The sequence below is a fragment of the Mugil cephalus genome, chromosome 6 (genome assembly GCF_022458985.1).
Source record: "Mugil cephalus isolate CIBA_MC_2020 chromosome 6, CIBA_Mcephalus_1.1, whole genome shotgun sequence".
In the NCBI taxonomy this organism is placed as follows: Eukaryota; Metazoa; Chordata; class Actinopteri; order Mugiliformes; family Mugilidae; genus Mugil; species Mugil cephalus.
This window is the reverse complement of record NC_061775.1, coordinates 15,963,200-15,979,931: the sequence shown is the minus strand read 5'-3', so window position 1 is coordinate 15,979,931 and position 16,732 is coordinate 15,963,200. Positions and strand designations below refer to the sequence as shown.

General features: G+C 40.0%; 2 protein-coding genes across 2 annotated transcripts in view; one reads left to right on the top strand and one right to left on the bottom strand.

The window, feature by feature from the left end:
* Positions 1-1,839: 1,839 nt before the first annotated feature.
* Positions 1,840-6,153, bottom strand: calr3a (calreticulin 3a). Its single transcript, XM_047587949.1, has 9 exons — positions 5,917-6,153; positions 5,083-5,184; positions 4,486-4,689; positions 4,286-4,380; positions 3,973-4,182; positions 3,669-3,782; positions 3,364-3,507; positions 3,140-3,232; positions 1,840-2,651 (listed from the first exon to the last, which is right to left on the bottom strand). Exons 1-9 carry the CDS (start codon positions 6,008-6,010, stop codon positions 2,433-2,435), a joined length of 1,275 nt encoding a protein of 424 aa, XP_047443905.1. The 5' UTR covers positions 6,011-6,153; the 3' UTR covers positions 1,840-2,432.
* An 8,286-nt stretch (positions 6,154-14,439) lies between these two features.
* arhgap39 (Rho GTPase activating protein 39) overlaps positions 14,440-16,732 on the top strand; it is a 54,352-nt gene continuing 52,059 nt past the window's right edge. Inside the window, exon 1 of the mRNA XM_047587478.1 lies at positions 14,440-14,577. Coding sequence (XP_047443434.1) covers positions 14,567-14,577 — 11 coding nt within the window. The 5' untranslated portion in view covers positions 14,440-14,566. The remainder of the gene's footprint in view (positions 14,578-16,732) is intronic.

Below are 16,732 nucleotides of genomic sequence, written 5' to 3'. Positions count from 1 at the left end.
CTCTCTGTTAGCCCTTTGATAGACTGTCCAGGGTGTACCCCATCTCTCACCCAGTGACATCTGGGATAGGCTCCAGTCCCCCCTGCGACCCTCTTATGAGTTTTTTAGTCTGGATCTGAAGGCTGTCAGAGGGTCTATGTTTTCGGTTGGCAGGTGGGAAACCGTTCCAAACGCAGGAAGCTGAGCAACTGAATGAAACCCATGGTAAGCGGTTATTGCAAGCGGTCCAATTAGTTGGGTAACCAAAGAGGATCTGAGAATAGGATATGGAGCCAGATATGGAGCTTGGCTGTGAAGGGCCCTGAAGGTAAGTAGCAGCATCTTGTACTCAATATGTGTTTTTATTGGAAGCCAGCAGAGCTGCTAAAGAACTGGGACGCTGTGGGAAATGGAGGGAGTTTTGGTAATAATACCAGCTGCAGTGTTTTAGTCTTGTCAAAGTTTGTGAACACATTTAGAGGGTAAACCAAAAAGAAAGCAACGCAGTTACAGTGGTCAGTGTGTGACGTGACAAGAGCGTGAAACAAATGGTATTTTCTGTTAGAGATGGTGTCAATTGACATGGTGGAGGTGGAAGTAAGTGGCCTGAGTGACAATGCTGATTTGGGCTTCAAGAGATAAAGTGCTATCAAAAACGACACCCACAACCTCAGAAGGGTTAAGAGTGTGGGGGAGGGAAGCACAGTGGAGTAATTGTTGTTTTGTGACAAACTGTCAACTTTGGCTACAGTGGACTTAAGAGCCAACGAGGAGAAACTTCTGTTTTACTGCTGTTCATTTGTAAGTAAGTGCAGGAGACACCAGATTTAATTTCGGTTTGATAGACCTCCGCTATTCCACAGAGGGTGGAATAGTGGAGGTCAACTTTGTAGACGAATAGAACTTGGTGTCATCGGCATATGTGTGAAAATGCACCATGTTTTAAGGGAAAATATTATCAAGAGGAAGAAAATAAAAGATGATCAGTAGCGGACCGAGGAAGGAGCCCTCCTTTGGTGACGGGTGAAGGGTGAGATCCCGAGCGCTGAAGTTGGACGATTTGACGAGTTTTACCATCAGTGTTTAGTAGCCTGTAGAAACAGTATTTTTATGTGCATTATCTTATTATAGCGATTCACAACTTGTGGGCTGTGGCCTATGTGTGACCATGAAAACATTTCATTTTATTTTTGTTTTTTTGTTATTGCTTTTGAAGTTTGTACAGTTTGTTTTTATTTGCAAGTCTATCAATTTAATGGGCTTCTCTTGATATTTGGATTTTGTTTGTATCTGATATTGGATGCCAAATTGTTAAATCTGAGAATGTATATTGTTTGAGACTAAAAGTGGGCTCTGACTTGGGAAAGGTTGGGAACCACTGCCTTTTGTCCCCAGGTTACCTTTTCAAATTGTTCTGCTTCTTTGACATCTTCAGTGATTGGGAATTTGTCAGATTGTTTCAGATTTAAAAAACAAATAAATAAAAATTGTGGATCTCATAGGAAAAAAATAAATAATAATGTCACTGACACAATCTTAAGTCTTAATTTGTGACTTGGAGGCAGAGTTGTACTGATTTGATTTTAATTACAGTTCCCAAAGTTAAAAAATATAACTTGCATGCGATATCAAAACTTACATCCCATCTCAAATAACCTATAACCTTTAAAAAATGTGAACGTATAGAATGTATTGAATGTAATGCCCTAAGTTTTGATGGATGACAGAGACTGACATTTTTAAACATGACGTTCCAGATAAAATATGGGGGAATTATTACCATATTTGTTTCGCTGTAACAAGATGGACTGAATTCAGTCATCCATAAATATGCCTAGTATTACAGAGTGGTGGCGCCACTGACAGAAGCTTCAATTTATTCACTAACTTAAAAATTTTACACCCACAGTACAGTCACTCATTCAAAACAATGACAAAGATTGACACACACGCACTTGGAGAAAGGACTTAAGAACAAACCGAGCTTCAGGAATCGACACGTTTTCAGCAAACAAATGGAATGATTGAATAAATTAAAAAGGTTCAAAACAATGAACAGTACGACATCACACAAGAGGGATAAAAGTGCATAAACCCATCAAAGATACTCAATCAATCATCCCAGCATGGAAAAAAAATAAAAAATAATAAAAAAAAAGAATTCCTAGATTATCCTCAGGACACACACATATGGAGTCAAATCACACACGCACCATGGGACCAGGTCTGTTTAGTTAATCTCATTAAATTAGACACACAGTCATAAGGAAAAACATGTAAACCCTTATCCTTTGTTAATGTGAAGTATAAAAAAATAAAAATAAAAAAAAAGAAGAAGGGGGAATCAATAAAAAATAAATCTGATCTGACCCAAGCATCCACTGCCCCCCCCCACCCCCCAGCCCTACACCTGAACTAAAGGTTTGCTGTATGAAACGCCAGCCATAGAGATCCTACAACTCGTCCTTCTTTTTCGAATCATTGTCCTCTTCTGTCCCTGCGTCCTCATCATCGTCTCCCTCTTCTGGGTCCTCGTCGTCGTCATCATCATCATCAGCATCATCCTCCTGCTCCTCCTCATCCCCTTCAGTGTCCTTCTTGCTCTTCTCCTCCTCCTCTCTCAGCTTCCTCTCAATGTCCTCCTGCTGATCCTTCATCTTCTGCTCTGGGTCCTGGGTGGGAAAACAAGACATGTTATAGTCACGTTTTGAGGTAGGCTCAACATAAGACAGGAGAAGAAGACTGAAGGGCAATGCTACTGTCACATCCTGAAATTTACGCTGGAAGTGATAGAGGATTAATAACTGATTGGCTATGTTTCACGTGACCAAAATATGCGGCTACAGCAACTATTTACTAGCCAACATAATTACATATATATATTGATTTGCTTAGAGTAAGTTAATGCAGCAACTTTAGTGGCTTGTGAAAAGGCTAGAAGACGTCCAGGGCCCAGCACTGTAGCAAAAACACTACACACAAGCATTTTGCACAGTTAAGGAAAGCAGCAGTGTCTGTATTTGTACTACAAATTAAAAATGATAATTTGTTGCAGCCCTACACTACACAGCTAGCATCAGTTGGATTACTTGCTGTTCCGTTGTTGTCTCTCTTGTTAGTGTTTAGTAGCCTCTAGACTGAGTATTTTTAAGCGTTGTACCTTAGTAACTCCCCAGGTTTCCTCTCCAAATTTCTCTGCTTCTTTGACATCGTCAGTGATCAGGAAGTTGTCAAAGATGGTTCCAGATTTAACCTTTAAAACAGAGACACCAAACATGTTAACATTTCCTCAAAAATAAATTACGATTATGAAAAAAAATTGAAAAAAATAAATTATTTTTTAATACATTAACTCTTAACCACTCTCAGAGTGGTGACCGTTACCTGCCACAGATCCAGGCCAAGGACTCCAATGCTGTCAAACTTGTAAATGGTGGCATCATGGGTGTACTCTGGGTTGTCTATCTCAGGGTGAACCCAGGCTCCCTTGTAGTCAGGGTTGTCGATCTGCTTGGGTTTCCATTCACCCTGCAAAGACAGTTACGTTATTACATCAGTTCTATGGTAGAAGCAATGCCTCCATAACGTATTATCCATTCAGTTCTCTTCATGAATACTTGAAATCCAAATGGCAGTCATTCCATCTTTGGAACTTCAGCCCTTGTCCCTAATAACTATGCAAGTTGTACCTTATACTCGGGATTGGTGATCATGGGAGGTTCCCATTCTCCGTCCATGTCCTCATCCCAGTCGTCAGGCTTTTTGGCATCAGGGTCAGGGATGGTCTCTGGTTTGTCCCAGTCCTAGAAGACGACAGCATCAGAATGATAGGTTGCCTCATTAAATATACAATGGTGTAACATAGCGTAAATTAAATACATAAAAATAAATTGCAACTTGCAAGTTTCAGGTTCAGTGAAGTGCCGAGTGAATGAGCAGACTAGCGAAGCCGAGTATGTTTCAAAAGTTTCACGCATTGCGTTGATCTCCTACCTCAGGCTTGGTGTCAGTGGGGTCGTCGATCTTGGCCCTGTCGTCCCAGTCGCTGGGTTTCTTGGCCTCGGGGTCTTTGATCTTCTTCGGGGGCAGTATGTCCCAGTCTTCCTCCAAGGAGCCGGACTCCACCTTCTCGTTGTCGATCTTCACCTCGTATGTCTGGTCTGGATTCAGGATCAGTGTGTATAGGTGGGTCATCTCATCATCCTGGAAAGAGGAGACGGAACAAGTGGAGTGGATGAGAATCCAAAAACGAAACAAACTAACAGAAAATACTAACACTAATTCAACAGGCTTCATGAATACCTACCTTGCATTTGATGTCTTTCTTGATGAGATGGTTCTGGCCCTTGTAATTGAAGATCACGTGAACCTTCTTTGTGCTGTATCCACAAATGTCAGGCCCTGGAGACGAAGATTACATCATTAATTATTTGACGATGATGATGTGACAAAATACACCATAAATACGTGTGACCTGTGTGACTCCAGAAGACAAACACCACTCACCGAACATGATGTAATACTGTGAGTCCCCGTGCATGTCGCTCTGGTCCTGGCTAGAGGGGAAGACCTTGACGTAGCCGCCTCCGCAGTCAATTTTCTGCTCATGCTTGACAGTGAACTGGACCACGAGGGTCTTTCCCTCGTTACTGAAGGGCTCGAAGCGGGCCGACAGGGCATAAAAGCGGGCATCCTGGCTGGTCTGGATGCCTGGTGTAGATACAGCGAAAAACTGTTAGCAACGGGAACTCGAAACTCTTTCACAGCTTTTGCTTTTAGTTTATTCTTGACCACAGCTTCCTAGATCTTCTGTCAAATATGCAGTTTCAGTATAACGTTGCAATGAGTTATGTTTAATTCATAGGGAACCCTTTAGGAACTACAGTAAGAGTCAATTTGTAATGTTCTGCACCAGAGCCGCCTTACTGGGTATTCCAGTCCTAATGTTTATTTTTTACAAGGCCGCCTGGAGAGCATTTTACATACACACACACTTCTTTCACCCACATTTGCATGACAAAACCCCATTTGCAAAAATCTGATATACGCAAATCAACCACGTTCAGACTCTTAGGCCTCCCGAGAGAACATAGAAGAAATCACCTTTATCAGCCTCGGCGTCTCCATAAAACTTCCCCGCGCTCAGTTTCCACTGGCCATAGTCCGACTTGTGCTTCGACTCGAGCCACCGGCTTTTCCACGCATCTGAAACACAGAAAGTGAACAGGTTACTCAACCCTCGCCTGTTGGTTAACGTCACAGTGCCTGTTCCTGATGCACATGTAGCAACTACTGCACTGCAGTTGCCAAAAAAAAAAAAAAAAAAAAGCATTGTTAATAAGAGGGCTTCATGTTAAAAGTGGAAGTTTTTACAACATTTACACGAGCTCCCTGGCACAATAACAACATATGCACGACATATTTAGTATTCATATTTGTAGCCACTCCACTCTTATACTTTTGTACATACAAAAAACTACAAATACACACCGAGGGCTAAGAGCAAGTACTTTTTAATAAGTAACTTCAACCATAATAAATCTCAAGGCATTCAGAGGCGGTTCTGCATATCAAAAGTGAAAGAGTTCAGACTCGCCCACAAGGATGTAACCAATTTCCTTCTACCATTTCACATTGCCGGGAATTAATACACTTATTACATATTATTTCCTCCCCTACTCGTTACTTTTTCAACTTACATATTTATCTGGACTAATCGAAGCAACTTCGACTAGTCGTTATTAAAATGCGTTGAACTGTTGAAGATATTTAAAGTGAGGGTTTTTTGTTGTTGTCGTTGTTGCTTTAAAATTCAAATAAGTAGTCGGATCTAGTGTAAAGACCAAATGACAGGTACTGTTTAGTAGTATTTATTAAGACTTCCCAAATACATGCACTCATGTGCGACAAGGAGACATGAAACTGCCCATACTGCACCTCCATCCAGAAATTGCTCCTTGAAGTAGACCGTAGCTTCACTAGAGACGGCGAGCGAAGCAAAAACTGCAAGAATCGCCACTGGAAGATTCATCCCTGCAGCTTTTTCCTTCTTCTTCTTCAGTCAGGTGACAGTGGTCGACGGGAGATGATCCGGAGCGAGGGTGAAACCTGCCGAAATGACTTTAAGGGAAACGTAACCTGGAAATTTCAGCAGCTCCGAGCCCTTGCACAGATGGCCGCGTCTGATTGGCCGAGCGATCCGCCAATGAAATCAGACCACGAGTTAGGTTTCGGAAACGCTCGGGTTTCATCGGACGGTGTTCGGGGAAGAGACAGGAGGACAGAGGGACAGAGGGACAAGAAAGTAGGAAATAGGTGAACGCATTTTGCCTCGTGCAGAAAACGTCACGGAAATAAAACTAATGTTAAGGTTTTATAAGAACCAGTGGCTTCTGATTCATTGTTGTACTTAGTCATGTGTCTGTCATGCAACTATGTAGCCACATTACAATGAAAAAACAAACTTTTGACTTTTGACTTACAGGAAGACACAAGGAAGTTAAAGACAGACTGCTATGAATTTCCCCCATGTGTGAGTTCAGAGAATGGTTATAGAAACACCCAGACCAGAACATCGAGCACAACTGGAAAGATTTATGGCAAATAAATGATCTGCATTGTTTTTCTATTGGAAACTAGTTCTCCTGCTACCTTAAAAATATGAATAAACTCAACTTACAGACAGACAGACATAATATTCTAATATAATGCTATGAGTTAAAATAAACTATTAGGTTACATTATCAATTTAAGATTTTTTAAAATCTATTTATACATTTTATCTTGTCAAATTAACTCACAATTCCTCATTATTTCAACTAAGCAAATATACAGTATTCACATGAACTCCCATTTTAAGTTGATTGCACTAATGTCTTTGTTTATATTTCTCATTTTGACTGTTACGCCCCTCTGCACTTCCACTGGATGTCTTTGGCTTGTGCTAAATCACCTTAATCAGCCTCACCTGAGAAGACTGAATACAGGGCCCTGTTGACAAGGTGTAGGAAGATCACTTTTCAACTGTGGATGCTCGCCGTGTTGCACCTGTATTTTTTTTAGTTTCTCTTTTAATGAAATGAACCCTTAGTTTGGTAACGCCACCATGTGTCTCCACTTAGTACTTAGAGTTTTATAAAAATATATATATTTCTTAGGGTGAGAATAAAAATGAACTTGTAATTTATAAGACTCAAGCTGTTACCACACGAGATAAAATTGCATGTTTTTAGGACCTGACTGGTGTAGAAAGCTTCCGGGTGTTGGTGTGACCATCTGCACTTTATTTATTTTTTGTGTGGTAACCCTAGGGTGGCCCCTAGCGTGCCCGAAGACTAGATGAGAATTACGTTAGAATTTCACTCTGTCACATAGAGAGGAAACCAGGGAAGTTCTGAAACAGTTTTGTCTATGTGCAAGAACCTCTAAGTTTGTGGTGGCCTGTGGTAGAATTCACTGGTCTTTGTTCTTGCAGTGTTCTTTGTCAAGATGGGTTTATTTCGGATGCAAATACAGGTGCTTTGTTTTGAGCGTGCGTGTGACCTTTCGTGCTGTAGAGAAGTCGGCCCCATCTTGGCGGCTAACGTCGTGATGTTACTAGCTGGGTGACGTTTGTAAGGTAAGGTTGTTGTGGCCTTTCCATTTGTTGGTGACCTACCTGGCTTTATTGAAATGGTAACTTGTGTGTGACCATTAGACTGTGGTGAGAACAGCTCACTGTGTTGGGATTACTTGTTAACGTTTATCCAAGGTAGTAACTTGGTTTAAAAAGGGCATCAGGAAGATGGGGCATGATCGCAGAGGGGCTTTGTTTGTTTTCAGGGCTCATGGAGGATCCCTTGTGAGGGTGGAGGTGTTACTCCTCTCTGTGCGTCCACTGGCTTGTGCTTAATCACCTTAACAAGCCACACCGAGAGGACTAAATAAAGAGCGTTGTTTTTAAGAGGCCTGGGAGGATCAGTAGCAGAAGCTCACTCATGTCTCGTCTGTCATCTTTTTGTTTTCTTTTTAATGAAATAAATCCTTATTTTGTAACTTGTAGCATAAAGTGTCTTTGTGTTGCGCCTCTTGAGCCGTTACCAAAATTTCACTTTCCAAAGGAATTTAATTTATTCCAAAATATAGGTTGTTAATGGCATTTTGTTACTGTGCTAGTTGGAGAGGTGTACATTAAAATTTGATCCACTAACATCAGCCTGGATTGTTCTTATTAGCCTTCTTTCTGTTGCTTTATCTCAGCAAAGCGATAGTTTATAAGAACAGAAATAAAAGTACGTAAGAGTCAATATGAAAGTATTTGGAGATTTAGTTGTGCTTGCCTCAAACTATGAAAGGCAGCCTGTTCACAGGCTAATATTAATGTTGAAACATGGGAAAAGGCTGATGTGTACGCTTTATCGCGTTATTGTTTAAAACCTTGTTTTTTTCCCCCATAAAGGAGACTTCCTCTTTTTTGGCAGCCTTATTGTTTGGTCAGCTGAGTGCGTGGGCCCAAACACCAGCTCCTAGTTGCATGGTAAGGTCAGGGTTAGAGTTACCTAACTCCGTCAAAAACAAGCTGCTGCAGTTAAACGGTATGACGTATTACCTGCCAGTATTATTAATGCTTTATCAAGTTTTGAGGCCTGTGAGTCATTATGTAATCTCATCTCAGTGAAACTAAAACCCAGGAAGAAGAACTAAGTAATTAATAGATACTAACAGGATTTTGTGGTAATTTCCAAGTATTATTTGTAAGTATTATTCTATATTTTTTATGCAACAAACACCAAAGCAATTTCCTTGTATGCACAAATATACTTGACAATAAAGTCTTTTCTGATTCTTAAGTAAAAAAATGTTCCTTTTTTTTTGGCAAAGACATTTCTACAAACGGCACGACCTTCGTTTCTCTAAAGCGTCATTGTAGCCATGATATGAAATACTGAAATATGCTATGAAATAATACTGAATCAAACGTAATTTTCACACAAATGAGGTCTTTAGATGAATCAAACTACAATGATTGTGAACTCAACAAGAACCTCCGATCACAGTGTACAGAGAAAACCACTAGAGGGCAGTAATACGGTGGCCGAGGGAGCTCAACTCTCAAGAAAACTCATGCATATAATAATAATAAAATAATAATTAATTAAAAAGAAAACAAACAAACAAATTAAGAAAATCAATTTGACAACACTGCTGATAAGTGAGCTGACAGAGGAGCCAACGACAATGAAACGTTTCCAAAGTGATGAATCTGGCTGGGACGCACTCGTTTTTCAGAGCTTTATGACTTTTGGAGCTGTTAGTTATTTATCTCTGGCTTTGTTAATATTCCTATCCGTCTATGTTTGTTTTTATGTTTCACATCCTGATTGACTGATTTGTTTTAAGCCTTTCGCTTTTAATTATCGTGTAAATTAAATAGTAAGTAAATTAAAATACTCCGATGGCGTATTCTCGCATTAATGGCGTTGACAGTGTTTAAGCATTTATTCCGAGCCTTTTCATCACTTCTTGGTCGCTTATAAACATTCCCGTTGTGGTATTTGCAGTGTACCTCTGTATTTGACATTGTTGTGCCTATTTGCAGTGCAATTGCAGTGACATTGTTCTTAATTTGCATGTATTTTCTAAAATTGCTGCGGGTTGAACTCTTTGGGCCACCGTAGTGTGAATCAAATTAATTTAAAGGTGAACAACGATTTCATTTGCTCTAAAAAAAAAAAAAAAAAAAAAAAAATTGCTCTTGCGATTAAATGTCTTTACTATGGTCTCTCGGCCAAGTAATCACTCAGACTTTTTGATTTATAGTAATTTATAGTAAATATAGTAAATGATTTAAAGTTATTTGAAAATATTTGTGTAAAAAAGTGCTTTCCTTCTGTACTACGCTCTGTTACAGACCTGAAAATGTCACTAGGTGGAGCTATTGTAACATAGAAAGTTTTGGCTGTGGTTGAGTTTCAAGTTGAATGGTGTTGGCTAATCATTCAATATATTATACGTTGATCCAGTCATTAATCAGTCATTTATAGATGTGAACACCATGAAAAATATCTCGGGCAGTAACTTCACGTGAGAATCAATCAGGCATAACATTATGACCACCTTCCTAATATTGTGTAGGTCTCCTGCGTGCATCCAGAACAGTTGTGACTCACCAGAGAATGGACGTGGGCCTTCTGAGGGTGTCCTGTGGTGTCTGGCACCAGGATGTTGTTAATAATAATAATAACAATAATAATAATAATCATCATCATCATTATCATCATCACAGCTGCCCTGGGCAGGCTAACACAACTGTGTTGTGTGTGTGTCCTGTGTCAGGCTGTATCCTGCTGAGGATGGCTGGGTGGGGTTGGGGTGCCTGATCTGGTCTAGGTGGGTGGTACATATCCAAGTAACATCCACATGAATGCCAGGTCCAAAAGTATCTTAGCTGAACACTAAATTATCACAAGATAATCAATGTCTCTTGCCAGTGGTCATAATGTTATGTCTGATTGGTGTAGTTTATTCAAGGGAAACAATGTTGATTGGAGTCTTTTCATTGGACAACAACTATATGTGTTTCAACAAAAACATACTACCATACAAAACTGGCCAAAATTTGCTGTAAAATGTTGAAATATGTCTGAATGTCTATGCAATGGACTCATGAACAACAAACAGTTAAACACAAATCCGCTGCAGCACATTCACATGTGGAGCTCCTCAGATTCCAACAGAGGAAATGAATCTATAATTCATTTTAATAAAGACTCATCACAGTACTGTCAGCTTCCCTACTCATCTCTTCTCTCTTTTTCTGGAGCACAAATGTCAGACAAGGAGGAATAAAAGTCTCTAAACTGTCGAGCATTTACCTTTATAATAAGAGGAGGCTGAAAGCTGCTTCATTTCTGCTCCTCTTCAACTCTTTTTCTTGTTTCCTCCTTGTGCCATTCTACTTCTCCCTCCAGTAAGAGTCTCATAATGATTTATTTAACATGTGCATGTCTAATTTTGACAACCGCAATTCGGAGAACACTTCAGAGAGCACTATTTTCGTGATCTGCTGCTCCCCTTATAGGGGCTCGGATCCTAGCTTGGGAACCATGACCCTAGGTCACAAGTGCCTTTTTTTTTTTCGTTGAAATATTAAAAGCAGTTCCCTTCATTTAGACACAGAAGAATGTTCCACAAACATCTATTCTGTAACTGTTAAAGTTGGTAGGTTATTCGCACACATTTATATCTCTGAGACTGTCATGTATCAAATAAACTGCCTTAAGTCGCCATCTGGATTTAACTAAGCAAATGGGAACAAGCCTCCTATTGGATAATTACTGCATGGGCGATTATCTTTCAGGTGGCAACAAGTTATTTAACCCCAACTGATGCAATGAGTAGCTTCACATTTCCTAATTGTGGAAAGACACATCCTGTGGTTGTGGAAAAGATGTGAGGGTCACCATCGAGAGTCAAATCACTGGCACCAAGAAGAGAAAACATCTAAGGAGATTAAAGCAGGAACTATTAAAAATGGATTAAGAAGTATTCAACGCATTATTAAAAACCGGAAAGATGGTGAGGAACCATCGTCTTTGAGGAAGAAATGTGGTCTGAAAAAAATCCTGATTGATCATGATCACTTTTGGTGAAATCCAATCGCAGAAAAACAACAGCAGAACTTTACTAATTTGAAAAATGATGGTTGCGTTGTCTTCAGACTGAGATAATTTGCTTGATGCACTGGTGGCTCTTGTAACAGTTAATACAGATAAGTTTTTGCCAGAATCTGGGCCTAGAGCTAAATGTTCCATCCAAAAGACCACTTTCTTTAGTCATTTATGCTTCTTTGGTTCCTCTTTCCTCTATTGGAATATTTGGCACTTCTGACGCTACTGGGCGTTTTTTTTTTTTTTTTTTTTTTTACTGCCCTCTGCAGGGTGAAATGATTTATTAAGATTGTCCTTCAGATTTTGCTTGCTTTTTGCAGCGTCACTGTTTAAACCAGGGGTCTTCAACATTTTACTGCCTAACTGAAGAGAGATTAAGTAGGGACCCCCTACCTACTATATGTGTTCTATATTAAACTTGGCCTAGTGCTATTTATAATTATACATTATTATTTTTTTAAATTCCAAAGATGTGCAATAGTAGGATGGCCGACTGCCGTAAAAATAAACATAGCAGCGTGGGATTTCACCTGGGGACTGAATAGGCTCTCGGCCAGTTAAAGTCAATGTATAATATGAGGCCTTGTAATGACTCTGTTGAGGCAGCTCTTGTATCGTGGAATGTGCAAAGTGCACAAAGAAAGATACGGTTTTCTGCCTCCATTTGTCCCTTTACTGAAATATGTTGGTTTCATATTAATGTGTATTTAAAGAAATTTGAATTTGTGGGAGAAAATTAAAAAGATATATATATAAAAAATGTCTAATCAACCAACGATTTTGTGAAACTGACACCGAGTAACCGAGGCACATTCAAAATACAAAATGACTTGAATCAATTAACATGCACAGCAACTGTGGGACACTTTTAATATGCTTGGCAGGACGTTCTAGGGAAGGACATTACTAGACAAACAGTGGCAGACAGCATTTAAAACACATTCATTGTTCTTCAGTCTGTGTGAGACAAGGTCTTTTGCTGTTCAAGGTAGTAACACTGTCTGCACTTGTATGAACAGAAGCTTGACGAAATATTTCCAGATATATCTGTAAATGTTCTTAATCATCCAGGCCATAACACGTCTAAAAAAAAGCTGGGATTTGGATCCATGTCACCATTATCATTTCCCTCTACCTCTGAATCTCTGCCCTCGTTTGTTCCACCGTGGTCTTATTGTCGAAAATATAAACCTACAAAGTGTATTTGGTTTATTTTGTTAAGTGAATTGTTACAGATTTGGGACGTTTCTCCCCCTAAATCGACCCCTTTATAAATAGTGTTTGTGAGGAAAATAAATTCTACAATAAACCAAATGGGATCTAGAGTCATATGTGTAGTCTCTTTCTAGTGGATATAGTTCCCTCCAAACATAAAAGATTCCCGTCTATATATTTTGTTATTCAGAGTACTTTAATCCCTAATGTAATACTATGTTAAAATCCCCTCCACAAATCAAGATGCTTTTTTTTTGTTTTCAGGATTAAATTGGGATTTGGAAAAAAACAAAACATTTCCCTAATCTAAAATGTATCCATCTGTATCTCATATTTTTGTACCAGCTTTCCAACTGCTACCCTTTCCTTGTTAGGTTTGTTTGACACAGAAAAGGACTCTTTATATATGTATTTTCTGTTTATATTCTTTCTGTTTAATTTCGATAAGTTAACTTTAGCTTTCCTTTAAAAATCTAATATTGGCCTTGTCAGTATTAGTGAGAAATAATAAATTTCTTCTGGCTTTTGTCAGCCTGGGGCATTATTCCTTCTCTTAGGTCATGTTTTTCTTGGGTCTTGTTTTAATCTCCTTTTCTCTTTAACTGTGCGTCAACAACCACCTGATGACTGCGCACATTTACCCTGAAATTAAAATCTACAGTAACTGGCACCGTTAACACAAAATAAGCGACCACTCGCCTTTGCTACATGGTAATGAGTTTTCTTTCTTTTTTTTTTTTTTTTAATGAATGACAAGTGATGACGCAAGTGTTAATCAAATTATCCAAAAATCGGATGTCATCCAGCAGGTTGCTTCCGAGGTGCTTTCACGTGTCACACGGGTGGGTGTCTCCAAATATTCCTCAGGTAGCAATAAACCTCTAGACATGAACGGAACATGCTGGTTTTCTCTACATCCCGATAACAAAATATTGATATAATAATAAAATAATAAAAAACAAACAAACAGAGGAGCCCACTGATAACAAATACGCCGTCCTTTTCAGTTAACACGAATGCATCACCACCATAAACGCTTATTCCATCTAGCGTTAAGTTTGCGAAAATTACCCCCTACCGGATGTTATTGAAACTTAACTTCAAACACAATGCAGAATATTTTTAGGGGGCGACGTCTTCTGACCTACGTGGCAACAATTAAAACAGATGCAGGAAGAAAATAAGGATAATAATATATTTCTAATCACTTAAGTTTCCATGCGTATTTTTGCATTTATTTCCATTGGTGTACAAAAAAAGGATTGATTTTTGAGATTGGGATGGATTCATGACATGATTTGATAGAGGGTAAATATTAAGCTATTGTGTTGCTTTGTGGAATAATGAGATATTTAGTTTGTTGACTGGCTGTGTGTGTGTTTTTAAGCCACAAATTTGTTGTTTTGCAATAACCAAGTTTTACAAACACATGTCAGGACGTTTAGCACCGTTGCACATGAATATTGTTGTGGTGTGTGTTTATTATTTTATTTTATTTATTTATTTATTTTTATTTTATTGTTTTTTTATTTTAATTTATTTTATGCCAGCTTTTCTTTTATTATGAAGGGGAGAGACCGGACGCTGCGTGTGTGCGTGTTAGTGTTGGTGCCTCGACACCAGTCTGGAAGGAGCGACTCGGTGACTGCGGCGACCGCATTTCTCGGCAGCATGGGAGACGTTGTGGGATATACCGCAAAAGGATTTTAGGAACCGCCGTGAAAATGGCAGAGAGGTGAGTCCGAGAGCCCACGCGTGGCGTTTCTGTCCTGCGTTTTATTTGACCAAAAGGCAGCCACGAAACCAAAGGGAGGCAGCCAGCTCAGCTCAGCTCAGCTCAGCTCAGCTCAGCTCAGCGGAGAGGCTAACCCGGATCATTTGGTCGCCGTGCAGACTAGCCAGCTCATACACGACTCAACAATTGTGACATATTAAAAAAAAAAATGTATATGCTTATACATATACATGCGCGAAATCATGCGTGTTTTCTGGTTAGCTTTTGGCACGGACGTGCTTCCAAGGTGGATGGAGGCTGTGTGTAGCTGGATGGTGATGATGATGATGGTGGTGATGGTGGTGGTGAGGATGATGATGATGATGCTGGTGCACCTGTCGGTCTGAATTGCCGAATGTTTGCTGGGATGCAGCTAAGCGGCTTTTCCAGCTGGATGCAGGCAGCGCATCCCACCGTGGAGGTCAGATCGATCCGGGACGAGGATTTCTCCGGCCACATCTCCCAGATCCTCCACATCCTCCTTTGCAGCATATTTCTCACGATGGAAGGAGGCGCCTCCCCGTAAAACCAAACGGCGTGGCCCCCGTCCTCTTACCTTTCCAACACCATCTTATTCAGCCCCTGTGGGATTCGAGGTGCTGTGAAATAGCCTTGGCTCTCAGTGCAGCCAGTTCCCTGCAGGGGCTTTTGTTTCACTTGCCCAGGAACAAATTCACCCTATTTCACAACATAAATCAACAGCCATTTTGAATCAGTGCTTCCCTCTGGGAAGTTGGGCATTTCTATAATCTAACAGTGAGTTGCATTGGTGTAATAAATGTGCAGCTTTACATGCGCCACATAATATCCCAGCGATGATCCAAACTTGCTGATTGGATCATCCCTGTGTTCGTCTACCCAGAGCAAGCTAAAGAGAGCTCATGAGGCTGAGTTAATAATTAATAGCTGTTAAATTTATGTTGCAGGGGTCATTTAGCCTTATGTACATCCCCACTGCAGGTCTGCCCTGTGGGCTCCAGATCATTATGCAAATTTTGAATCCACATGTGTTTGTCAGAGGCAGGTCACACAGATCGGCTTAGCTTAGCGCTTTAGTCCTTTACTAGTACAAAATGCACTGTTGCGGTCATGATTTATGACTAATGGCAGCACGGTTAGTCATGTGATTAGATGGTGTAATGGGTCAAGACGTCAGCTTGTTCCGACGAGCTGATGAGAGTGAGATGAGTGCCTTCGAATGCATCTCTGGACTTGGATGGCTGACTTGGGATTTCAAAAAGCAAAATTCGACTACTCACGTTCAAGAGGACTGATGGGTTGAGAGGAGGGGAGGCTCTATGGATCAGGTTTGTTCTAGTGCATCCCGCAGATACTTGATTAGTTTGGGATCTAGTGAATTTGGAGGCCATGTCAAGGAGTGTCATTGCTAGGGGGCGTGGGTGTCTGGTCTGGTCTGGTCTGGTCTTGGTAGGTGGTAAGTGTCTAAGTAACATCGACATGAATGCCAGGTCCAAAAGTTTCCCAGCAAGACATTATAATGTGACACGAGATGGTCCTAAAGTCCTAAAAGATACATTTGAATACACTTGAAATAAGTAAATAAACACTTTTGATAATAAATGATTCATTTAAGAGGTATATCATCTAATGGCAGACATTTCAGAGTCATTTGATATTTACCTGTTGATGTAAATGTCGTTCTAGGATTCCAAACTCAAATTGATTTGATGTCCTGTGACCCACCTTCCAATCGCGTGATTCATACCAAGTGACAGTTAACTGTTGTTGGACAGTTTTATTTAATCTGTGCTCAGCATTTGTAATGTTAGTGAGTAGAAACCGTTGTACAGCAGGTCCAGATCAGAAAGTCTGATTGTCGTTGTCTTTACCACACTAAAACGACTCAAGCTTTACTTTTCTTATGCAGTTAATCAGTTTTGGTTTATTGACATCTGTCTATCTTTTAAGTAGGTAGGTATTTTCTTGGCAATCGAACAAACAGATCAGATCAGATGCGGTTGTAGTGAAACCAATGATTATTTGCAGATAAATACTGGTCGCTTTGCATCGCAGTCTGTTCACTCCTCCTGTAGCTTTCTACCAGCCGGATTATTAAACAATGCTGATAATTACTAGAAGAATACAGTGAAGAGCT

Bases quoted from the DNA above. Each gene is read 5' to 3' on its own strand.
- calr3a (XM_047587949.1), bottom strand. From the start codon at position 6,010: ATGAATCTTCCAGTGGCGATTCTTGCAGTTTTTGCTTCGCTCGCCGTC. The intron at 4,183-4,285 runs GTAGGTATTCAT...TCCTCTTTCCAG, and splicing joins AGAAAGACATCAAATGCAAG to GATGATGAGATGACCCACCT. The intron at 3,783-3,972 runs GTAGGAGATCAA...GTCGTCTTCTAG, and splicing joins CCACTGACACCAAGCCTGAG to GACTGGGACAAACCAGAGAC.